General features: G+C 34.6%; 3 protein-coding genes across 12 annotated transcripts in view; 2 read left to right on the top strand and 1 right to left on the bottom strand.

The window, feature by feature from the left end:
* LOC124300368 (E3 ubiquitin-protein ligase HERC2) overlaps window positions 1–5,232 on the top strand; it is a 19,072-nt gene extending 13,840 nt beyond the window's left edge. The window contains exons 7-15 of one of the 2 annotated variants that reach the window (XM_046754401.1): window positions 53–376; window positions 451–760; window positions 888–1,609; window positions 1,785–1,979; window positions 2,076–2,319; window positions 2,467–2,690; window positions 2,812–2,966; window positions 3,284–3,559; window positions 4,579–5,232. In XM_046754401.1, the coding sequence (XP_046610357.1) occupies window positions 53–376; window positions 451–760; window positions 888–1,609; window positions 1,785–1,979; window positions 2,076–2,319; window positions 2,467–2,690; window positions 2,812–2,966; window positions 3,284–3,517 (2,408 nt within the window). In that variant the 3' untranslated portion in view covers window positions 3,518–3,559; window positions 4,579–5,232. Of the gene's footprint in view, window positions 1–52; window positions 377–450; window positions 761–887; window positions 1,610–1,784; window positions 1,980–2,075; window positions 2,320–2,466; window positions 2,691–2,811; window positions 2,967–3,283 lie in introns of both variants that reach the window. The other variant, XM_046754400.1, reaches the window with a different exon arrangement.
* Window positions 4,387–14,550, top strand: LOC124300370 (sarcosine dehydrogenase, mitochondrial). Of its 7 annotated transcripts, XM_046754416.1 has the most exons (17): window positions 5,526–5,945; window positions 6,226–6,588; window positions 7,837–8,024; window positions 8,331–8,451; window positions 8,569–8,822; window positions 9,696–9,908; window positions 9,988–10,317; window positions 10,392–10,554; window positions 10,689–10,836; window positions 10,923–11,061; window positions 11,236–11,433; window positions 11,635–11,902; window positions 12,273–12,402; window positions 12,515–12,771; window positions 12,925–13,087; window positions 13,213–13,320; window positions 13,419–14,550. In XM_046754416.1, the coding sequence occupies exons 3-17, from the start codon at window positions 7,917–7,919 to the stop codon at window positions 13,573–13,575; spliced, it is 2,757 nt and encodes a 918-aa protein (XP_046610372.1). In that variant the 5' UTR covers window positions 5,526–5,945; window positions 6,226–6,588; window positions 7,837–7,916; the 3' UTR covers window positions 13,576–14,550. The 7 variants fall into 7 exon arrangements, with proteins under 7 accessions (XP_046610373.1, XP_046610377.1, XP_046610372.1 ...); XM_046754417.1 differs by lacking the exons at window positions 5,526–5,945; window positions 6,226–6,588 and adding an exon at window positions 4,387–4,645; XM_046754414.1 differs by lacking the exon at window positions 6,226–6,588.
* Window positions 12,761–15,205, bottom strand: LOC124300377 (peptidyl-prolyl cis-trans isomerase-like 3). 3 transcript variants are annotated; one of them, XM_046754430.1, is made up of 5 exons: window positions 15,056–15,205; window positions 14,894–14,968; window positions 14,287–14,567; window positions 14,032–14,186; window positions 12,761–13,013 (listed from the first exon to the last, which is right to left on the bottom strand). In XM_046754430.1, the coding sequence occupies exons 1-4, from the start codon at window positions 15,056–15,058 to the stop codon at window positions 14,060–14,062; spliced, it is 486 nt and encodes a 161-aa protein (XP_046610386.1). In that variant the 5' UTR covers window positions 15,059–15,205; the 3' UTR covers window positions 12,761–13,013; window positions 14,032–14,059. The 3 variants fall into 3 exon arrangements, with proteins under 3 accessions (XP_046610386.1, XP_046610387.1, XP_046610385.1); XM_046754431.1 differs by having other exon boundaries at window positions 12,761–13,009; XM_046754429.1 differs by having other exon boundaries at window positions 12,761–14,186.
* Window positions 15,206–15,251: the final 46 nt, after the last annotated feature.

Below are 15,251 nucleotides of genomic sequence, written 5' to 3'. Positions count from 1 at the left end.
ATTTCCATCTGTGCAGTATCTACACTGCTACAAATATAAATTTACATTTTAGGGTATGGTGCAGTTGGGAGATTGGGCATTGGTGGAACAGACTCAGCTTTGACCCCGACATTATTAGAATCAATTCAACATGTTTTTGTCAAGAAAGTTGCCGTTAATTCTGGAGGAAAGCATAGCTTAGCCTTGAGTTCAGAAGGCCATGTCTATTCCTGGGGTGAGGGTGAAGATGGAAAATTAGGACACGGCAATAAATTATCTTACGACAGACCAAAATTAATTGAGTCATTACTTGGTATGGAAATTGTTGATATTGCTTGTGGAGGTCACCATAGTGCAGCTATAACTAATGCTGGCTGGCTATATACTTGGGGAAAAGGTATAATAATATAAGCAGTAGCAAGGATTCCCCTCTTGTGTGCGTTTGACATAACTTAATCGTTACATTTTCAGGGAGATATGGGCGCTTGGGCCACGGTGACAGCGACGATCAGCTGAGACCAAAATTAGTTTCAGCATTACAGGGATACAAAGTGGTTGATGTAGCTTGTGGCAGTGGGGATGCACAAACACTTTGCGTTACCGATGATGACAATGTTTGGAGTTGGGGTGATGGAGACTATGGGAAACTTGGTAGAGGTGGAAGTGATGGATGTAAAGTACCGATGAAAATTGAGTCTCTTGCCGGGTTAGGTGTCATTAAAGTTGAATGTGGCAGCCAGTTCTCGGTTGCATTAACGCGATCAGGGGCTGTATATACGTGGTAATTAAGAGTAAACGGCTCTTTTATGAATTCAGCTTTCCGAAAAAATGGGGAAAATAGGGTCTAGTCTTTACTAAAAACAATTAAAATAAAAAATGTAGTTACATTATTCACAACATTTGTGCAGGGGAAAAGGGGATTACCATCGCCTGGGTCATGGTACAGATGATCACGTCCGAAGGCCTCGAAAGGTTGCAGCTCTGCAAGGGAAAAAAATTATCTCTATTGCAACAGGCTCTCTCCATTGTGTAGCATGTTCTGATAAAGGAGAGGTATTTACGTGGGGTGACAATGACGAGGGGCAACTAGGAGACGGTACAACAAATGCTTTGCAAAGACCCAGGCTTGTTCATGCCTTACAGGGCAAGAAAATAACCCGAGTTGCATGTGGCAGCGCCCATACTTTAGCCTGGAGCACTACAAAAGCTCCCCAAAGCCGACTGCCAGCCACAACACCTATGGAATATGATGTTGTTAAGGACCTACCATTTTCTGCCCTGCACAATAGATTAGTATTATTACATCACTTTGCTGAATTACTTTGTCCATCCTTACCTATGTTCCAAACAACCGGACATATTGGATTAAATAAATTAGCGCCTATGCTAGTATATAGTATTAAGGAAGCTACGTTTCGGAAAGTTGTCCAAGCTACGATGGTCAGAGATAGACAATATGGACCTGTTATTGAATTGAATCGAATTCAAGTAAAGAGAGCAAGGAGTAAAGGAGGTCTTGCTGGACCTGACGGGATAAAATCTGTATTTGGACAAATGGTTTCTAAGATGCCGTTGCTAACACAGGATGTTTTATTTCTGCCACACAGAGTTTGGAAAGTTAAATTTGTTGGTGAGTAAATAATTAAAATAGATAAATAGTTAAATAATTTTCATACCATTTTTGATTAATTCACACGCAACATCACTTTCTTTGCAAGAGTCAGTTACTAGTATTCTATGTTGCAAAGTAGCTCTATTTATAAATTTCTCCAATTATGACAGCTAATTTATATTTATGTCAACAGGTGAAAGTGTTGATGATTGTGGAGGGGGATACAGCGAAAGTATTGCAGAAATGTGTGATGAACTTCAAAATGGATCACTACCACTCCTTATTCCTACACCTAACGGTCGTGAAGACAATGGAACTAACAGAGATTGCTTCTTATTGAATCCCTTGGCTACATCTGATCTGCATATAAACATGTTCCAATTTTTAGGTAACTTCATTAGTCTTGCATTCTCACTAATGTTTAACGTAAGACTATGTACCATCTTTCATTTTCAAATTTAATATATTCTCATCATTTTTGCAGGAATATTGATAGGCATCGCTATTAGAACTGGGAGCCCGCTAAGCTTAAATTTAGCGGAACCAGTATGGAAACAACTTGCTGGAATTTCTTTAACCCCTGCTGATCTTACCGAGGTTGACAGAGACTATGTTCCTGGACTACTATGTATCAGAGACATGGATCCAGATGAAAAAGTATTTCAAACTCTAGAAATGCCATTCTCTACTCCATCTGCTGTTGGTGTTGATGTGCCATTGTCAAATAGGTAAACGAATACTTTTTTTTATATAATATGTATTCCATGATTCTTATCGTTTATTTAGTTTATCAAAAAGTTCTTTTACCATAAATACGCTGCAGTCTATCTTCATAGCTTCGGCAAATGTAAATTTTTTTTTCTCCTGTTTCCCAGATACCGAAAAATAACTCCTGAAAATCGACATGAGTATGTCCGATTAGCATTGAACTACAGACTTCACGAATTTGATACTCAAATAGCTGCTGTCAGGGAAGGAATGTCTAAAGTAGTGCCTGTTCCTCTTCTAGCATTGTTTAGTGGAGTAGAGTTGGAAACAATGGTTTGTGGAAGTCCAGACATTCCACTTAGCCTGTTGAAATCGGTAGCAACTTACAAAGGTACTGTTTCAATACCTGCATGAAATTGCATTGCAATTTTATACCTAACTGTCACAGTCTGTTGGAATGCCGATTTGACAATATTATAAAGAGCTGAGAAAAAATTCTATTCATAATCTAGGCGTAGATGGAACTGCACCACTAATTCAGTGGTTTTGGGAAGTTATGGAAGAGTTTTCAAATCAAGAAAGATCACTATTTCTTCGATTTGTCTGGGGTCGAACAAGACTGCCACGCACAATTGCTGATTTCAGAGGAAGAGACTTTGTTTTACAGGTATAAATTGATAGTTCTAATATAATAATAAATATAGTATATTATTATACTCTTTTTGCCGTTCTTAGAATTTCGGTTATGGATATTGCATGATGAGAAAAGTTACCTTCATAATCGATTGGTCAGATAATTATAGTATGAAATTAAACGATTTAAATTGAACCGTAATGGATTTATCGATTCCAACTACAAATAATTTATAAAATCACTGTACTAAAACTTGAGTAGTACTAATTATAAAGGCTCTGTCAGTGTTATTATGAAATTTCTTCATCTATACGTAACTAGGATGCTTAATCCATATTTCTTATTTTTAGGTACTCGACAAATACAGTCCTCCAGATCATTTCCTTCCAGAGAGTTACACGTGTTTCTTTTTATTAAAAATGCCGAGATATTCTTGCAAGCCAGTACTACGTCAAAAATTAAAATACGCCATACATTTTTGTAAGAGTATCGATACGGATGAATATGCACGGGTTCAGGCAGCTACAAATTCAGACGTAGAAGATACAGATAGTATTGCTAGTGAAGAGCACACGTCTTTGTAACTCGTCAGCGATGAATTTACGCGATCCTAAGTGTAGTATAAGGTGAAAAGCTTGCATAGGGTTGGAATGTTGTGCAATGATAACAATTTGAAGAAAGAATGATTTATTTCAACATTTATTATTTTGATTCGGGCCTTAGAAATTATTTTTCATGTTGTGCTCTAGTGAGTAAAATTATTTGTGATATATTGAATGTATGTGGAAGTACAAGGCATTCGTGAATTTTAAATTTCGTTCAACGTAGATTGAATTTTAGACACAATTGTGAAAACATTAAAAACTTGGGGCGTTTGATTATGTACTTCACAACCGGCCTAATTTGCTTTTAATCGTCTGATAATTTAATGTGATTCCTTCGTACGAATGAATGCCTTGTACATATTGTGCAGAAAGTAAGATTATCTGTTGTTATTTCTGAAAATACTATGAATATGTATTTGACACTAACGAGCTATAATCTATATTATTACGACACTCGGTTTATTGTTCTGTATACATACGTATAATTTTTGCTGTTGAAATATCATGTTGTTATAAACAGTGTCTTATGATTGCTGATTAGCTAAAAAATTGTGTTGATCTCGCAAATCAGCTTGTCATGGGTTAAAACTCTATGATAGAAACTATTTATTTCAATTATCTGGATGATGTACTTTCAATTTAAAATACTAGTCACATGTTACAGTTAGAAACGAGTTGAGGTAGAGAATAAATTCTGCATTATACGTGAGCCTTCTGCATATTTGAATTACTCTTGTTACATGGTTTCTTTAAAAGTGAGCAAATGTTGTAAAAACACTAGAGCTATAACTTCTGTAACACATACTTAAATAACAGAAGTTATAGCTCTAGTGTTTTTACAACATATATATATAGAAACACTCCAGTATTTACATCTTCTTTAGAAAACTTTGACTTCCAGTATCAAGAGCTTTAAATAATCCGCGGATATCGTTTCCAAAAAAAATTTGGGGGGTTAAAAAGATAAAAAAATTATTCTTTCAGTTTTTTTTTAATTTATGAAATCTGTTACCTACTGTGTGCTACCATTATTCTTCAAGCTCACCATACAGGGACTGATGTTTCGAAGATGATGTTGAAATTTTACTAAACTGGAAATATTGTTGCGTAAGTTGGCCCGCAAATCATGTATTAAAACGTATTTCGAAAAATGATCTTTACCTACATAAGTTTCACCTATATTCATCAAGCTAGTAATGTAACGAGCTTTTTCTGAAACTTACCATTCTTATTTCACATTAAGGAAAGCTTCGTCTTAAATCTTTTACTCGAGTTTTTCCTAACTTCAAGAGTTTGTCAACGTGTGATAACTGAAAATGTTTTTGATGTATAGGACTAGAATAATACGCAAGAGGAACAAAAAATTTCAAACGAATGATAATTGGTACTTGCATGGACTTACTATATATAGTGATATTCTTACATAGAATGAAAAGTTTAAATTTTGATCGCAGGTGTTGTTATAAGTAGAGAGAATCATCTGTTTAGATGAAACGTGACTCATAAAAATTTTTGTACCTGGTTCATATTTTGTGTCTCAATTCTGTTGTCTGGTATTAATTTTTTATCGCAAAGTTTTACCAGAAAATGATGTACTATGTATTATTTGTAAAAGAAAACAGTTTTTTTCATTGCGATCTGTTAAGATTATTGTGTTATATTTCACGGAAAAAATAAATAATACAATATTAGAATACCAAGTAGGTATGATTTGGGCTATTAGATATATTTTGAAGGTAAACCCATTACTTCGTAAACAATCAATACAGGAAAAGGTATTTTCATTTTGAATAGCTTTCATCTGAGTGTTAATTTCTGTGCAAAATGTTTTTATATTACATTATATCGCCAGTTTGTGCTCAACAAAACGAATTGTTGTGAAATTATTCAGCTTTGCGTAATATCTTATAGATAGCATTCTTCATTTTTTACGAGTGATGTTATTTCGAAATTGAGGTCAGCGCATCAGGTTCACCGCGAAATTGAATAGATTGTCAAATTGGAACGATCGATAATGTTATTATAATTAAACCGACGGACAAAGTTTTATCTAAACCGAATAAATATGAAGACGAGAAATTCTTTGAAAATGAAATGAGACTTTCATAAAATGGAAACGAAATTTTGCGTCATTAAATACCGTATTATAACATAACGGGACTTTTGCATATACAACTTTCAAAGCATCATATATTTCATATGTCTAATAGCTGTTCCCATGCCACTATATGTAGGTAGGGAATCAACTTCTCTCTTCCCAAGGTCGCCTGCTACGTTTTTTCAGTAATCCAATACACAGTGCGTATTGTACTACCGTGCTGTGAGGAATACATTTTCGGATTGTGAAATCGTTCTTGAAACGCACGTGTTATAATGGTATATACAATAGTGTAGAGGCGAGTGCAGGGTAAGAATTAAACAGTAACTTTCTTTCAGTTAGAATTGTGAGAGAAATAATTTGATTGTTAATTTAGTGGCGTACAGCTAAATATCAAAAGATTTTACAGTAATATTTCAATAAACAATCGCCGTTGCGTTAACAGCGTTGGTCAATAATACAGACGAACGCGTGAAATTCCGCGTAATAATTACAAGACACAATAATCAGCAATATAACACAATGATTATCAAATAAGACTATGAGATATAAGTAGATCGTAAAATATAATTGAACACAATTGCCTTAGATGTAGTCTCGGATCTATTGCGAGAATTATATATGGGACGAGATACGTGACCTCTGCCCCATCTTTCAAACACTTTAGATGAGCCCGTGCAGCGCGTTCATCACTGAGTATGTCCATGCATGCACAAGTAAGACTTCTAAACATCGTCTAGTTCGTATTTTAAGCATACGGATGAAGCATATCGGGGCTTGTGGCTGAGAATTGTCGTGTAACTGAAAGAGCGACTGTGCAATTCAAACGCTATGCGGAGTTAGAAAAAATTCCACATTCTGAAGCCGAGCGATCGCGAAACTGCAGTAAAATAATATTTCGTTCTTCGAATACATGAGCGCCGCATCATTGTACGATATAGGCTTAAATTTGGTAGGTATAACATCGAGCTGTGGGAGGCACCTTTGAATTAGAGTAAAATTACCAATGCAAATACGTTTACTTGGTAAAGTTTTTACGAATAACTTAATTATTCGTCCAAAGTTCCGATACATATAGCGTTGACACACTGGACCGCGTGTTTCAAAATTCGCGCGTTCAAAACTGGTCTTAAGCGAAATCCTTGAATTTGAAATGCCTAAATATGCATAGAATCTCTGCACTTCGGCATATTTTTTAAGTTTGTTTTTAAACAATATATATTTAAGTATGTCCAAAGTGCTGACTTACATACACGATCACAGTACCAGTTGATTACAGAAAAAATATTGACATTACTGCATTATACGATGATTATTGCATTATAAATAATGTGATGCTTTCAATTGTGCGTTTATTTGTAACATCACTTTGTAAGAATGCTAGAAAAATAAAATAGTTCAACACAATGTTCACACATTGGTAATTTGATATTTTGTTTTATTTACAATTGCGGTAATAAATAATGAACGAAGTTTCTGAACTTCGAATTAGTAAACAGCTGAACTTCGTTATTATGGAACTGTGGAAAACATTTGCATCCTAATCAAAGAAATGACATCAGTGCTAAGACAATATGGTCTGGCTATTGTACATATTATACATATCATACATTATACATGTTCTACGGTATCCATTATTTTCTTCTGTATAGAGAGTAAGTCTAATAACGATTATGAATTACTAATAACGATTGTAGTACACGTGATAACGAACGATAACTGATTTCTCCAGCAAAGGAAAAAGAATTAGTTGATGGAATTATTGCTGCTGTAACACAGATATGACTTCCTGAGAAATTACCATTGTGCCCTTTGAACATTAAAATATCAACGCTCTAACAGCTATTTCAACATACCATAATTACTTGTTTCAAAATAATTAGATTTGATTACAATTCAACCTTCTTAACTTTACCCTTGTTGATTACGTAAAGGTATAAAAATACAGTTGCATTCATCAAAAATAAATACGGTGTACATTCAGGAATATTCCAACTTTATGAAATCGAGTGCTAAACTTGGCAGTGCAGCCAGTAGCTCTTCTCAATGATACTTAATCTAAAATTAGCTTGTGATAAACAAGCTAAGTACACAATTGCAGCATTTTAATATTTTCAGCTTTTGATTTTTAATGAAGCCAAGTTATCAGCAATTCAGCTCCAAATTTAAGTATTCTGTAATGTTTGTTCATGTGTTGCAGTGTGACGTATTATGTGCAAAGAACAGAGAGTAATAATGCATAGCCTCTGATAAGAAATTTTACAAAACAGAGCATCCATCATGACTCTTGTCAAATCAGTTTGTTCTAAAGCTGGCGGTCAGTCACGCACAAAATTCAAGACATTGATCAGTAAAACCGAAAACATGATCCGCTTAGCGGCACTTAAGGTATGAATTAAAATATTTGTTCAAATAATTGATTACTTCACAGTGAAACTTAAGTCTGATATTTGTATTGTTTAAATTTATTTTCATTGAAAAATAAGCAGTTGTTGATGTCTACCTAATTTTGATCAACAAAGTTCATTCAAACATTGCAGAAATATTGCACGTATCAGGGCATTGACGGAATATTTTTGACCCATAGATAATGTACTGTGGTATTTTGTTAACCATCGTGAAATTCATGTATTGCATACATACGTAGAAAATGATAAGAATTTGAATCACAAATTCATTAGCCGCATTTTTTAGCTGGGAAACAGAAAAACAATCATTGACGTTAAAAGAACGTTGCTGACCAAACCGACAGAAGAAAATAGTACATGTAGCCAAACAATAAATGTTCCTGAATTTGCAGATGTAGTAGTGATAGGTATTCTTAATTATGTAATATATTATTTTTAAATGAGTTACACGTGTATATTGCACAAATTAATAACTCTTATTTGAATTATTCATATGCTATAAAAATTACGCAATTGTTTGAAAGGTGGAGGTAGTGCAGGTTGCAATGCGCTTTATCACTTGGCAAAATATGGAGTCAGTGCAATACTTTTGGAACGAGCAAAGTTAACAGCTGGAACAACATGGCATACCGCAGGTTTGATTTGGCAACTGAGACCGAACGATGTGGAAATGCAATTGTTGCACACGACAAGAGAGTTGCTAATGCGTCTAGAAGCAGAAACCGGATTAGACCCTGGATGGATTAATAATGGAGGGCTGTATATTGCTCATTCTGATGTTGGTAATTTTCAAATTTTTCATATCATAATTAATGAAGGGTGGTACGGTAAAACTGTGTGACATCATTATGATGTTTCAAGAAGGTGAAAAAATTGTCCCAAAATACGATTAGCTAATTTTAAAAGAAATCAAAAAGTATGTTTTAGAGTTTTTTTTCAAGCTCTTCAAATGGCCTGAGCCTCGATTCGATAGAGCAATCCGCCTTCTAGAAAATGACTTGCGAAAATTATTTTTTTCCGTGCCAGTGTAAGTTCGTGGATCGTTCGAATTTTTTTTTAACGTTGAATACCGATTACAAACACAATTGCGATATTAAAACGACGAAACAGACATGAATCGAAAGTTTGAATCTTAACTGCTCAGATGCGGTTGAAGATTTTCAAATATTACGGAGCAAATTGGCGAGCTAGGGAGGGATCGAAAACGGTGTAAGTGCCAATATGAACATAATTTGCTGACAAAATTGTCAAATTTTAATGGAAAAACTGTAGGACAGTACAGTAACTCAGTTTTATTGACGTAAATTTTGATAGAGCAGTATGGCCTGTGGAGGTACGAAGTGTAGCATATCATTGAGGTCCTTTTCTGTCTCAGTCGTAGCGTTAAACAATTTTACGAATTTTGAACTGATTAGGAACCACAAGAGTTCAGTCAGTTCAGGGTCAGTTTTTTTGTATTTCTGAATAATTATAAAGATGGCATTTAACCGTTTTGCCATGCCAACTTTTTATAACTTCGCGAATAAATTTTTGTTAGCTATAGAGTTTTGTAAGGACGTGTATATAAATTTTTTTTAATTTCTCAAGTTGAAAAACGTATTTCTGATATTTTGAATGAACTCGATGATACGAGTATTGATGTAATTTGTAGGTAAGAATGGACGAATACAAAAGATTGGCAACAGCAGGAAAAGTATGCGGCGTAGATTCACATCTAATGTCTCCCCAAGAAGCAAATAAGATTTTTCCACTCTTGAACGAACAAGCATTTCTTGGGGCGCTGTACACTCCAAAGGATGGTGTAGTTGACCCTGCGATGCTATGCAACGCATTGACAAAATATGCCAAGGAACATGGGGCCAAGGTAAGATACTCTCACATTCGGTCCGTCAAGCAATGTTTAGATTTTTAGAACGCCACCTAATTTATTCATCAAATTGCAGGTAGTACAAGATTGTCCAGTTACTAGAATACTGAAAAAAGAAACACAATTAGGTTCCTCACAAATTGCCGGTGTGGAAACACCATATGGTATTATAAAAACGAACTGCGTGGTGAATGCTGCAGGAGTTTGGTCAAGAAGTATATCTAACATGGCTGGTCTCCAGATTCCTTTAATTCCAATGAAACACGCATATGTTGTCAGTGAACCTATTGAAGGTGTACAGAATTGTCCAAATATAAGGGACCATGATAGAAACATGTACTTTAGAATACAAGGCTCGTCTCTATGCATGGGAGGCTATGAGTCAAACCCTATTATTTTGCAGTCCGTAAGTTCGAATTCTACGTTACACATACAACTGTATATTAACTATATCTATATATAGACTTGTCATCTTTCAAGGTTCCAAAAGATTTCAACTTCGCATTGTATGAGTTAGACTGGAATGTATTTAGCCCACACATTAAAGGAGCTGTGGAATTGATTCCTCAATTTTCAACGGCAGGCATAAGGAGTACTGTATGTGGGCCTGAGAGTTTCACTCCAGACCACAAACCCATTCTAGGTGAGTCGACAGATATAAACAATGAGACTTGCTCTTATTTTTCAAATAAACATTTTAAATTCCTTCCATGTCTATGAGATATTTAAATTTTATTATAGTAAATGCAACGCACTGTTAACAAACTATGATTTTAGGGGAGGATCCCAGATGTATGGGATTTTTTCACAGCTGTGGTTACAACAGTGCTGGAATGATGCTGGGAGGTGGCTGTGGGGATCAAATAGCAAAGTGGATAATTCATGGACGACCAGATAAGCACATGTACAGCTATGATATTAGAAGGTAATTAAAATACTACTGGAATTGAGTGTAAAAATTTTCGACGAAATCCAAAAACAATGTTGCAACCTCTTAATCACCGTTTGTAGATTTACGCCAGAGCAAACAAGTGATTCTCTTTGGGCAAATGAGAGGTCTCATGAAGCATATGCAAAAAATTATAGTATAGTTTTTCCTCATGATGAGTATCTGAGTGGACGAAATTTGAATAAAGATCCATTTCATGAGGTAAGATATTCTTCACTATTTTGAACTTATTTTAAAAATAGATTTTTTACTTTACTGTATAAACAACATATATCTTGAAAGATTTAAGATGGAATAGTTTGTACCCAGTTACACACAAGTGAAAATTGTAATCATATGATGACTTGAATTGTTACAAATACTATTTGTACGTAGGTTCTCTTAAAAGAAGGTGCAGTCATGGAAGAACGGCAAGGATGGGAAAGACCAGGATGGTTTCTTTCTGAAGGGTCTGTGACAATTCCACCATATGATTATTATGGAAGTTATGGTTCACCGAAAAATGAAAATAATAAATACAGCGAGTTGCTTCAACAAGATTATACATTCAATTTTCCAGAACACCATCGAATTGTGAGTGTATAATGATATGAATATAATTAACTATCAGAATAATGATTGTATTTCAAGTAATTTCTATCTTTTTACGCCTCATTAAATTCATAATTTCTGAAGACCTTATTAATTTGATTACTATCAAATCATGAATGTACATTAAAAATAGATTATACGTACAATTGAAATATACATTCACTAAATAATTACGTTTTACAGATCAAAGACGAAGCTCTGGCATGTAGAAACAATGCGGTATTGTTTAATCTCTCATACTTTGGAAAGTTCTACCTTTGTGGACCAGAAGCTCAAAAGGCTGTCGATTATCTATTTACAGCTGACACTAATCGCGAAGTAAACAAGACTACCTATACTTGTATGCTTAACAAACACGGTGGTGTCGAAGCAGACTGTACTGTTACATGTATAGAAGGCGGAACTGGAACTGTAGTAGATCCAATTCTTAAGGGAAAAGGATTTCTTATTGGTACATATATTGAAATATTATTTACTCAAACATTTCTGCCTATGATTTTCCAATAGAAGCTTGGCATATTCATACAGTTGAGAATACACAAGTTATTGATTATTACTTTTATTTCTTATTAATGTGAATCTTTCAAAGTTGCTGGATATGATCTACAGGTAGTATGAAAATACAATAATACTAATGACTGGCAAAGTAGAGAAATTGCCTAATGTAAACGCAGTATGGGGTTCAAAGCAAAGCAGTCGGGTGTGCTAGAAATGTTCACTGTAAGATTAGTTTTTGCTATCTCATTCTTTGTACTGAGATGTATAGCATATAAAAAGACAGATACAAATGACACGACTTGAAATTAATGATTCCATTTTAGTTGCTGGTGGTATGTCTGGATATCAAACATGGGTACACATGAATCAAGTAGTCAAACAGAAAGGGTTTGAGGTCACTTTGCACGATGCTACCAAACAAATTGGTGTGCTCGCTATACAGGGGAAAAAGAGGTATGTATATTCAAATATATGAATACTTGCGTATCGTATAAACATTAAGTAATTGATCGAAATGAAAGTGCACTCAATATACAGCAGTCTTTAATATATTATAATATTTCAGTCGTAAAATATTGGAAAGTATTGTGGATGGGGATATATCAAATACAGCTTTTCCATTCTCAACCTCAAAGCTCTTGAAAATCAAGGGAAATTCAGTGCGTGTATTAAGACTAAGTTTCGTAGGAGAGCTTGGGTTTGAGCTGTATATCCCGTCGCAATTATGTATGGAAGTTTATCATGCGATAATGGACGCTGGAAAAGCTTATAAAATGAAATTAGCTGGGTACAGAGCACTGTACAGTCTCAGTAGTGAAAAAGGTCGTCTTCTTTTATTGATCAATGTACAAATTATATGAAAGTAGATACACGATGATAGCTATTTAGTCACATTGTTAGATTGGTTTCAATAAGTAGCCTTAAAATACTCCCTAGAATGCACCGAATAATGCATACCTTTGTATTGTGATTCAGGCTATCACCTATGGCACTCAGATCTCAGGATGGATGACAATCCAATTGAAGCAGGTCTAGGCTTTGTCTGTCGGAAATCTGGAGACTACCTTGGGAAGAAGAAAATAGATTATGTTAGAAAAAACGGAGTCAAGAGGAAAATGGCATATTTTCTCATAGACGCGTAATAACAATTTAAAAATCATATAAGCTAGATTTCAGATTATATATCATTATAGAAGAGATGGTACTCGAATATTTTCATTCATTTTGTAGTATTAAGGTGTGAAACCAATTTTAATTTTTTAGGCAAATTCCTTTGTGGGGTTTGGAAGCGATTTACAGAAATGGAAGAAACGTTGGGTACTTGAGGAGAGGCGAATATGCTTTTGCACTTGAAAACAGTATTGGACAAGGGTAAGTGCAAAAAATTCCCTTGTAAACTGTAATGATCTGAATGACAACACGAAATAAAGGTACTTTAATAATTATTAAAGTAAATAATTATTTTCAAGATATGTAACACATCCTGAAGGGGAGAACGTAACGAAACATTACTTAGAATCTGGAAACTACGAAATTGAAATTATGGGACACAAGTATCCAGCCAAACTACATCTACATAGTCCGTTCGATCCAGAAAATAAAAGGCTACGTGATATATATGACTAATATACATACAAATTAAGATTTTTTAAATTATTGATTACAATTTTTTTCCTTTAATTGTGACGGAAATCTGGTGTAATTAAATTATTTTTGAATATTTCGTTCAAAACTAGCTAAATTATACAAAGAAAAGCTTAGCATTAAATCCATTTATAGCAAACATGTAAAACCATATATGCTATCACTGTGCAACACAGACAGTATGTGTAAGTTGAAAGGCTGTGAATCAACGTGAATGTATAATAGTTAGAGGAAAAGAGCAAGAAAAGAGGTGATGAATTGTGATCAACCTTATGAGAACAGCAGTTGTCTGAATTAGTTTTTAACAAATCTTTATTTAATATTATTTCGAACATTTTTGTTCAAATAAATATTTTGAAAAAAAAAAACGGTAACATTCAACAGTTGTCAAAGCCACAATGCTTTATCTACCTGAGCTACGATAAAAATTGGAATTACATTCTAAAGCAGTATTTGTAAAGTTGAATCATCCCGCGAGTGGGTTGGCATGGATTGTTATACCATTGATTCGTGTCTCAGTCAGTGGCTTGAAATTTTTTGGATTAGTGGGCAATTTTTCCAACTCGTCAAGAGCATCAAGTCCATCAATCACCCTGAAAAATGTATGAGATTAAGAATTCTGCTTACATCAAACTGACGAGCCGTTGCAAGTATTTCTTTCATTTTTATCACAAGATGTTCTTTAATACTTACTTTCCAAATAAGGTATATTTTAAGTCCAGATGTGGTTGAGGTCCGTATGTTATGAAAAATTGACTTCCATTAGAGTTGGGTCCATTGTTGGCCATTGATACAAGGCCTCTTGCATTGTGTTTCAAATCCTCTTTGAACTCGTCCTCAAATTTACGATTCCAAATTGAGGTACCGCCTTTTCCAGTATGTGTTGGGTCACCCGTTTGAACTATAAAGCCTTTGATGTTTCGATGAAATAGACATCCGTTGTAATAGTTGCTCGCGCACAATGCCAAAAAATTCTGAAGAATCAGAAAATAAAATATTTGGTGCAGATACGAGAGATAAAAGATCATTCTTCTGGCCGATAAATGATATGAATTTGTCATTATTGATTGTGATGCTAAAACGTGTGATGACTAATTATAATTTGAAGTAACGTATCATTTGTAGATTATTTATTGCTTTTCGACCACTAGGTTAGATTAGAAACAGACAAAAATATGCCTTCTGATTGTCACTTTGCTTCATACAATGAAGAAGTGTCCCAGTGAAAGGAATAAAACTGAGTATTTGGTTAATGGTAGGAGATTTTTCAATAGAAGATTCGAAAAATTTTTATACTTACTTCGCATGTTTTCGGGCATAGTTCACAAAATACTTCAATTTTTATATCACCTACATCAGTGTGTAGCGTCACGCTCTGAAATATGAGAAAAACAAATGTGTGAGGTATTCAAGCTGAACTTGCAGTAAACATCAAAAGGAGATAATACAGAGAATTTATAACCATTTTAAGCGTGGACAGGTCGATAAATACATAAATCGAAATCACAACGGTTCATGCTCAACACTAAATTGTGATCAGAAGAGACGTCAAACATCGGCCATATTGTATTTTTTGTTCTATTGGACATGGGCATGAGTAGTGTGGGAGCGTGGTGGGAGCCATGAGCGTGCAGGCGCCTAGTCAAATTCACATCTCA

The sequence above is a fragment of the Neodiprion virginianus genome, chromosome 3, assembly GCF_021901495.1.
Source record: "Neodiprion virginianus isolate iyNeoVirg1 chromosome 3, iyNeoVirg1.1, whole genome shotgun sequence".
Lineage (NCBI taxonomy): Eukaryota > Metazoa > Arthropoda > Insecta > Hymenoptera > Diprionidae > Neodiprion > Neodiprion virginianus.
This window is presented reverse-complemented; position numbering and strand designations above follow the sequence as displayed.

Coding starts and splice junctions, on each gene's coding strand:
- LOC124300370 (XM_046754417.1), top strand. CDS start 7,917: ATGACTCTTGTCAAATCAGTTTGTTCTAAAGCTGGCGGTCAGTCACGC. Junction 8,823..9,695: donor TGTATATTGCTCATTCTGAT/GTTGGTAATTTT, acceptor TGTAATTTGTAG/GTAAGAATGGACGAATACAA. Junction 11,434..11,634: donor TTCCAGAACACCATCGAATT/GTGAGTGTATAA, acceptor TACGTTTTACAG/ATCAAAGACGAAGCTCTGGC.
- LOC124300377 (XM_046754429.1), bottom strand. Junction 14,568..14,893: donor TATGCCCGAAAACATGCGAA/GTAAGTATAAAA, acceptor CTGATTCTTCAG/AATTTTTTGGCATTGTGCGC. Junction 14,187..14,286: donor AAATATACCTTATTTGGAAA/GTAAGTATTAAA, acceptor TACATTTTTCAG/GGTGATTGATGGACTTGATG.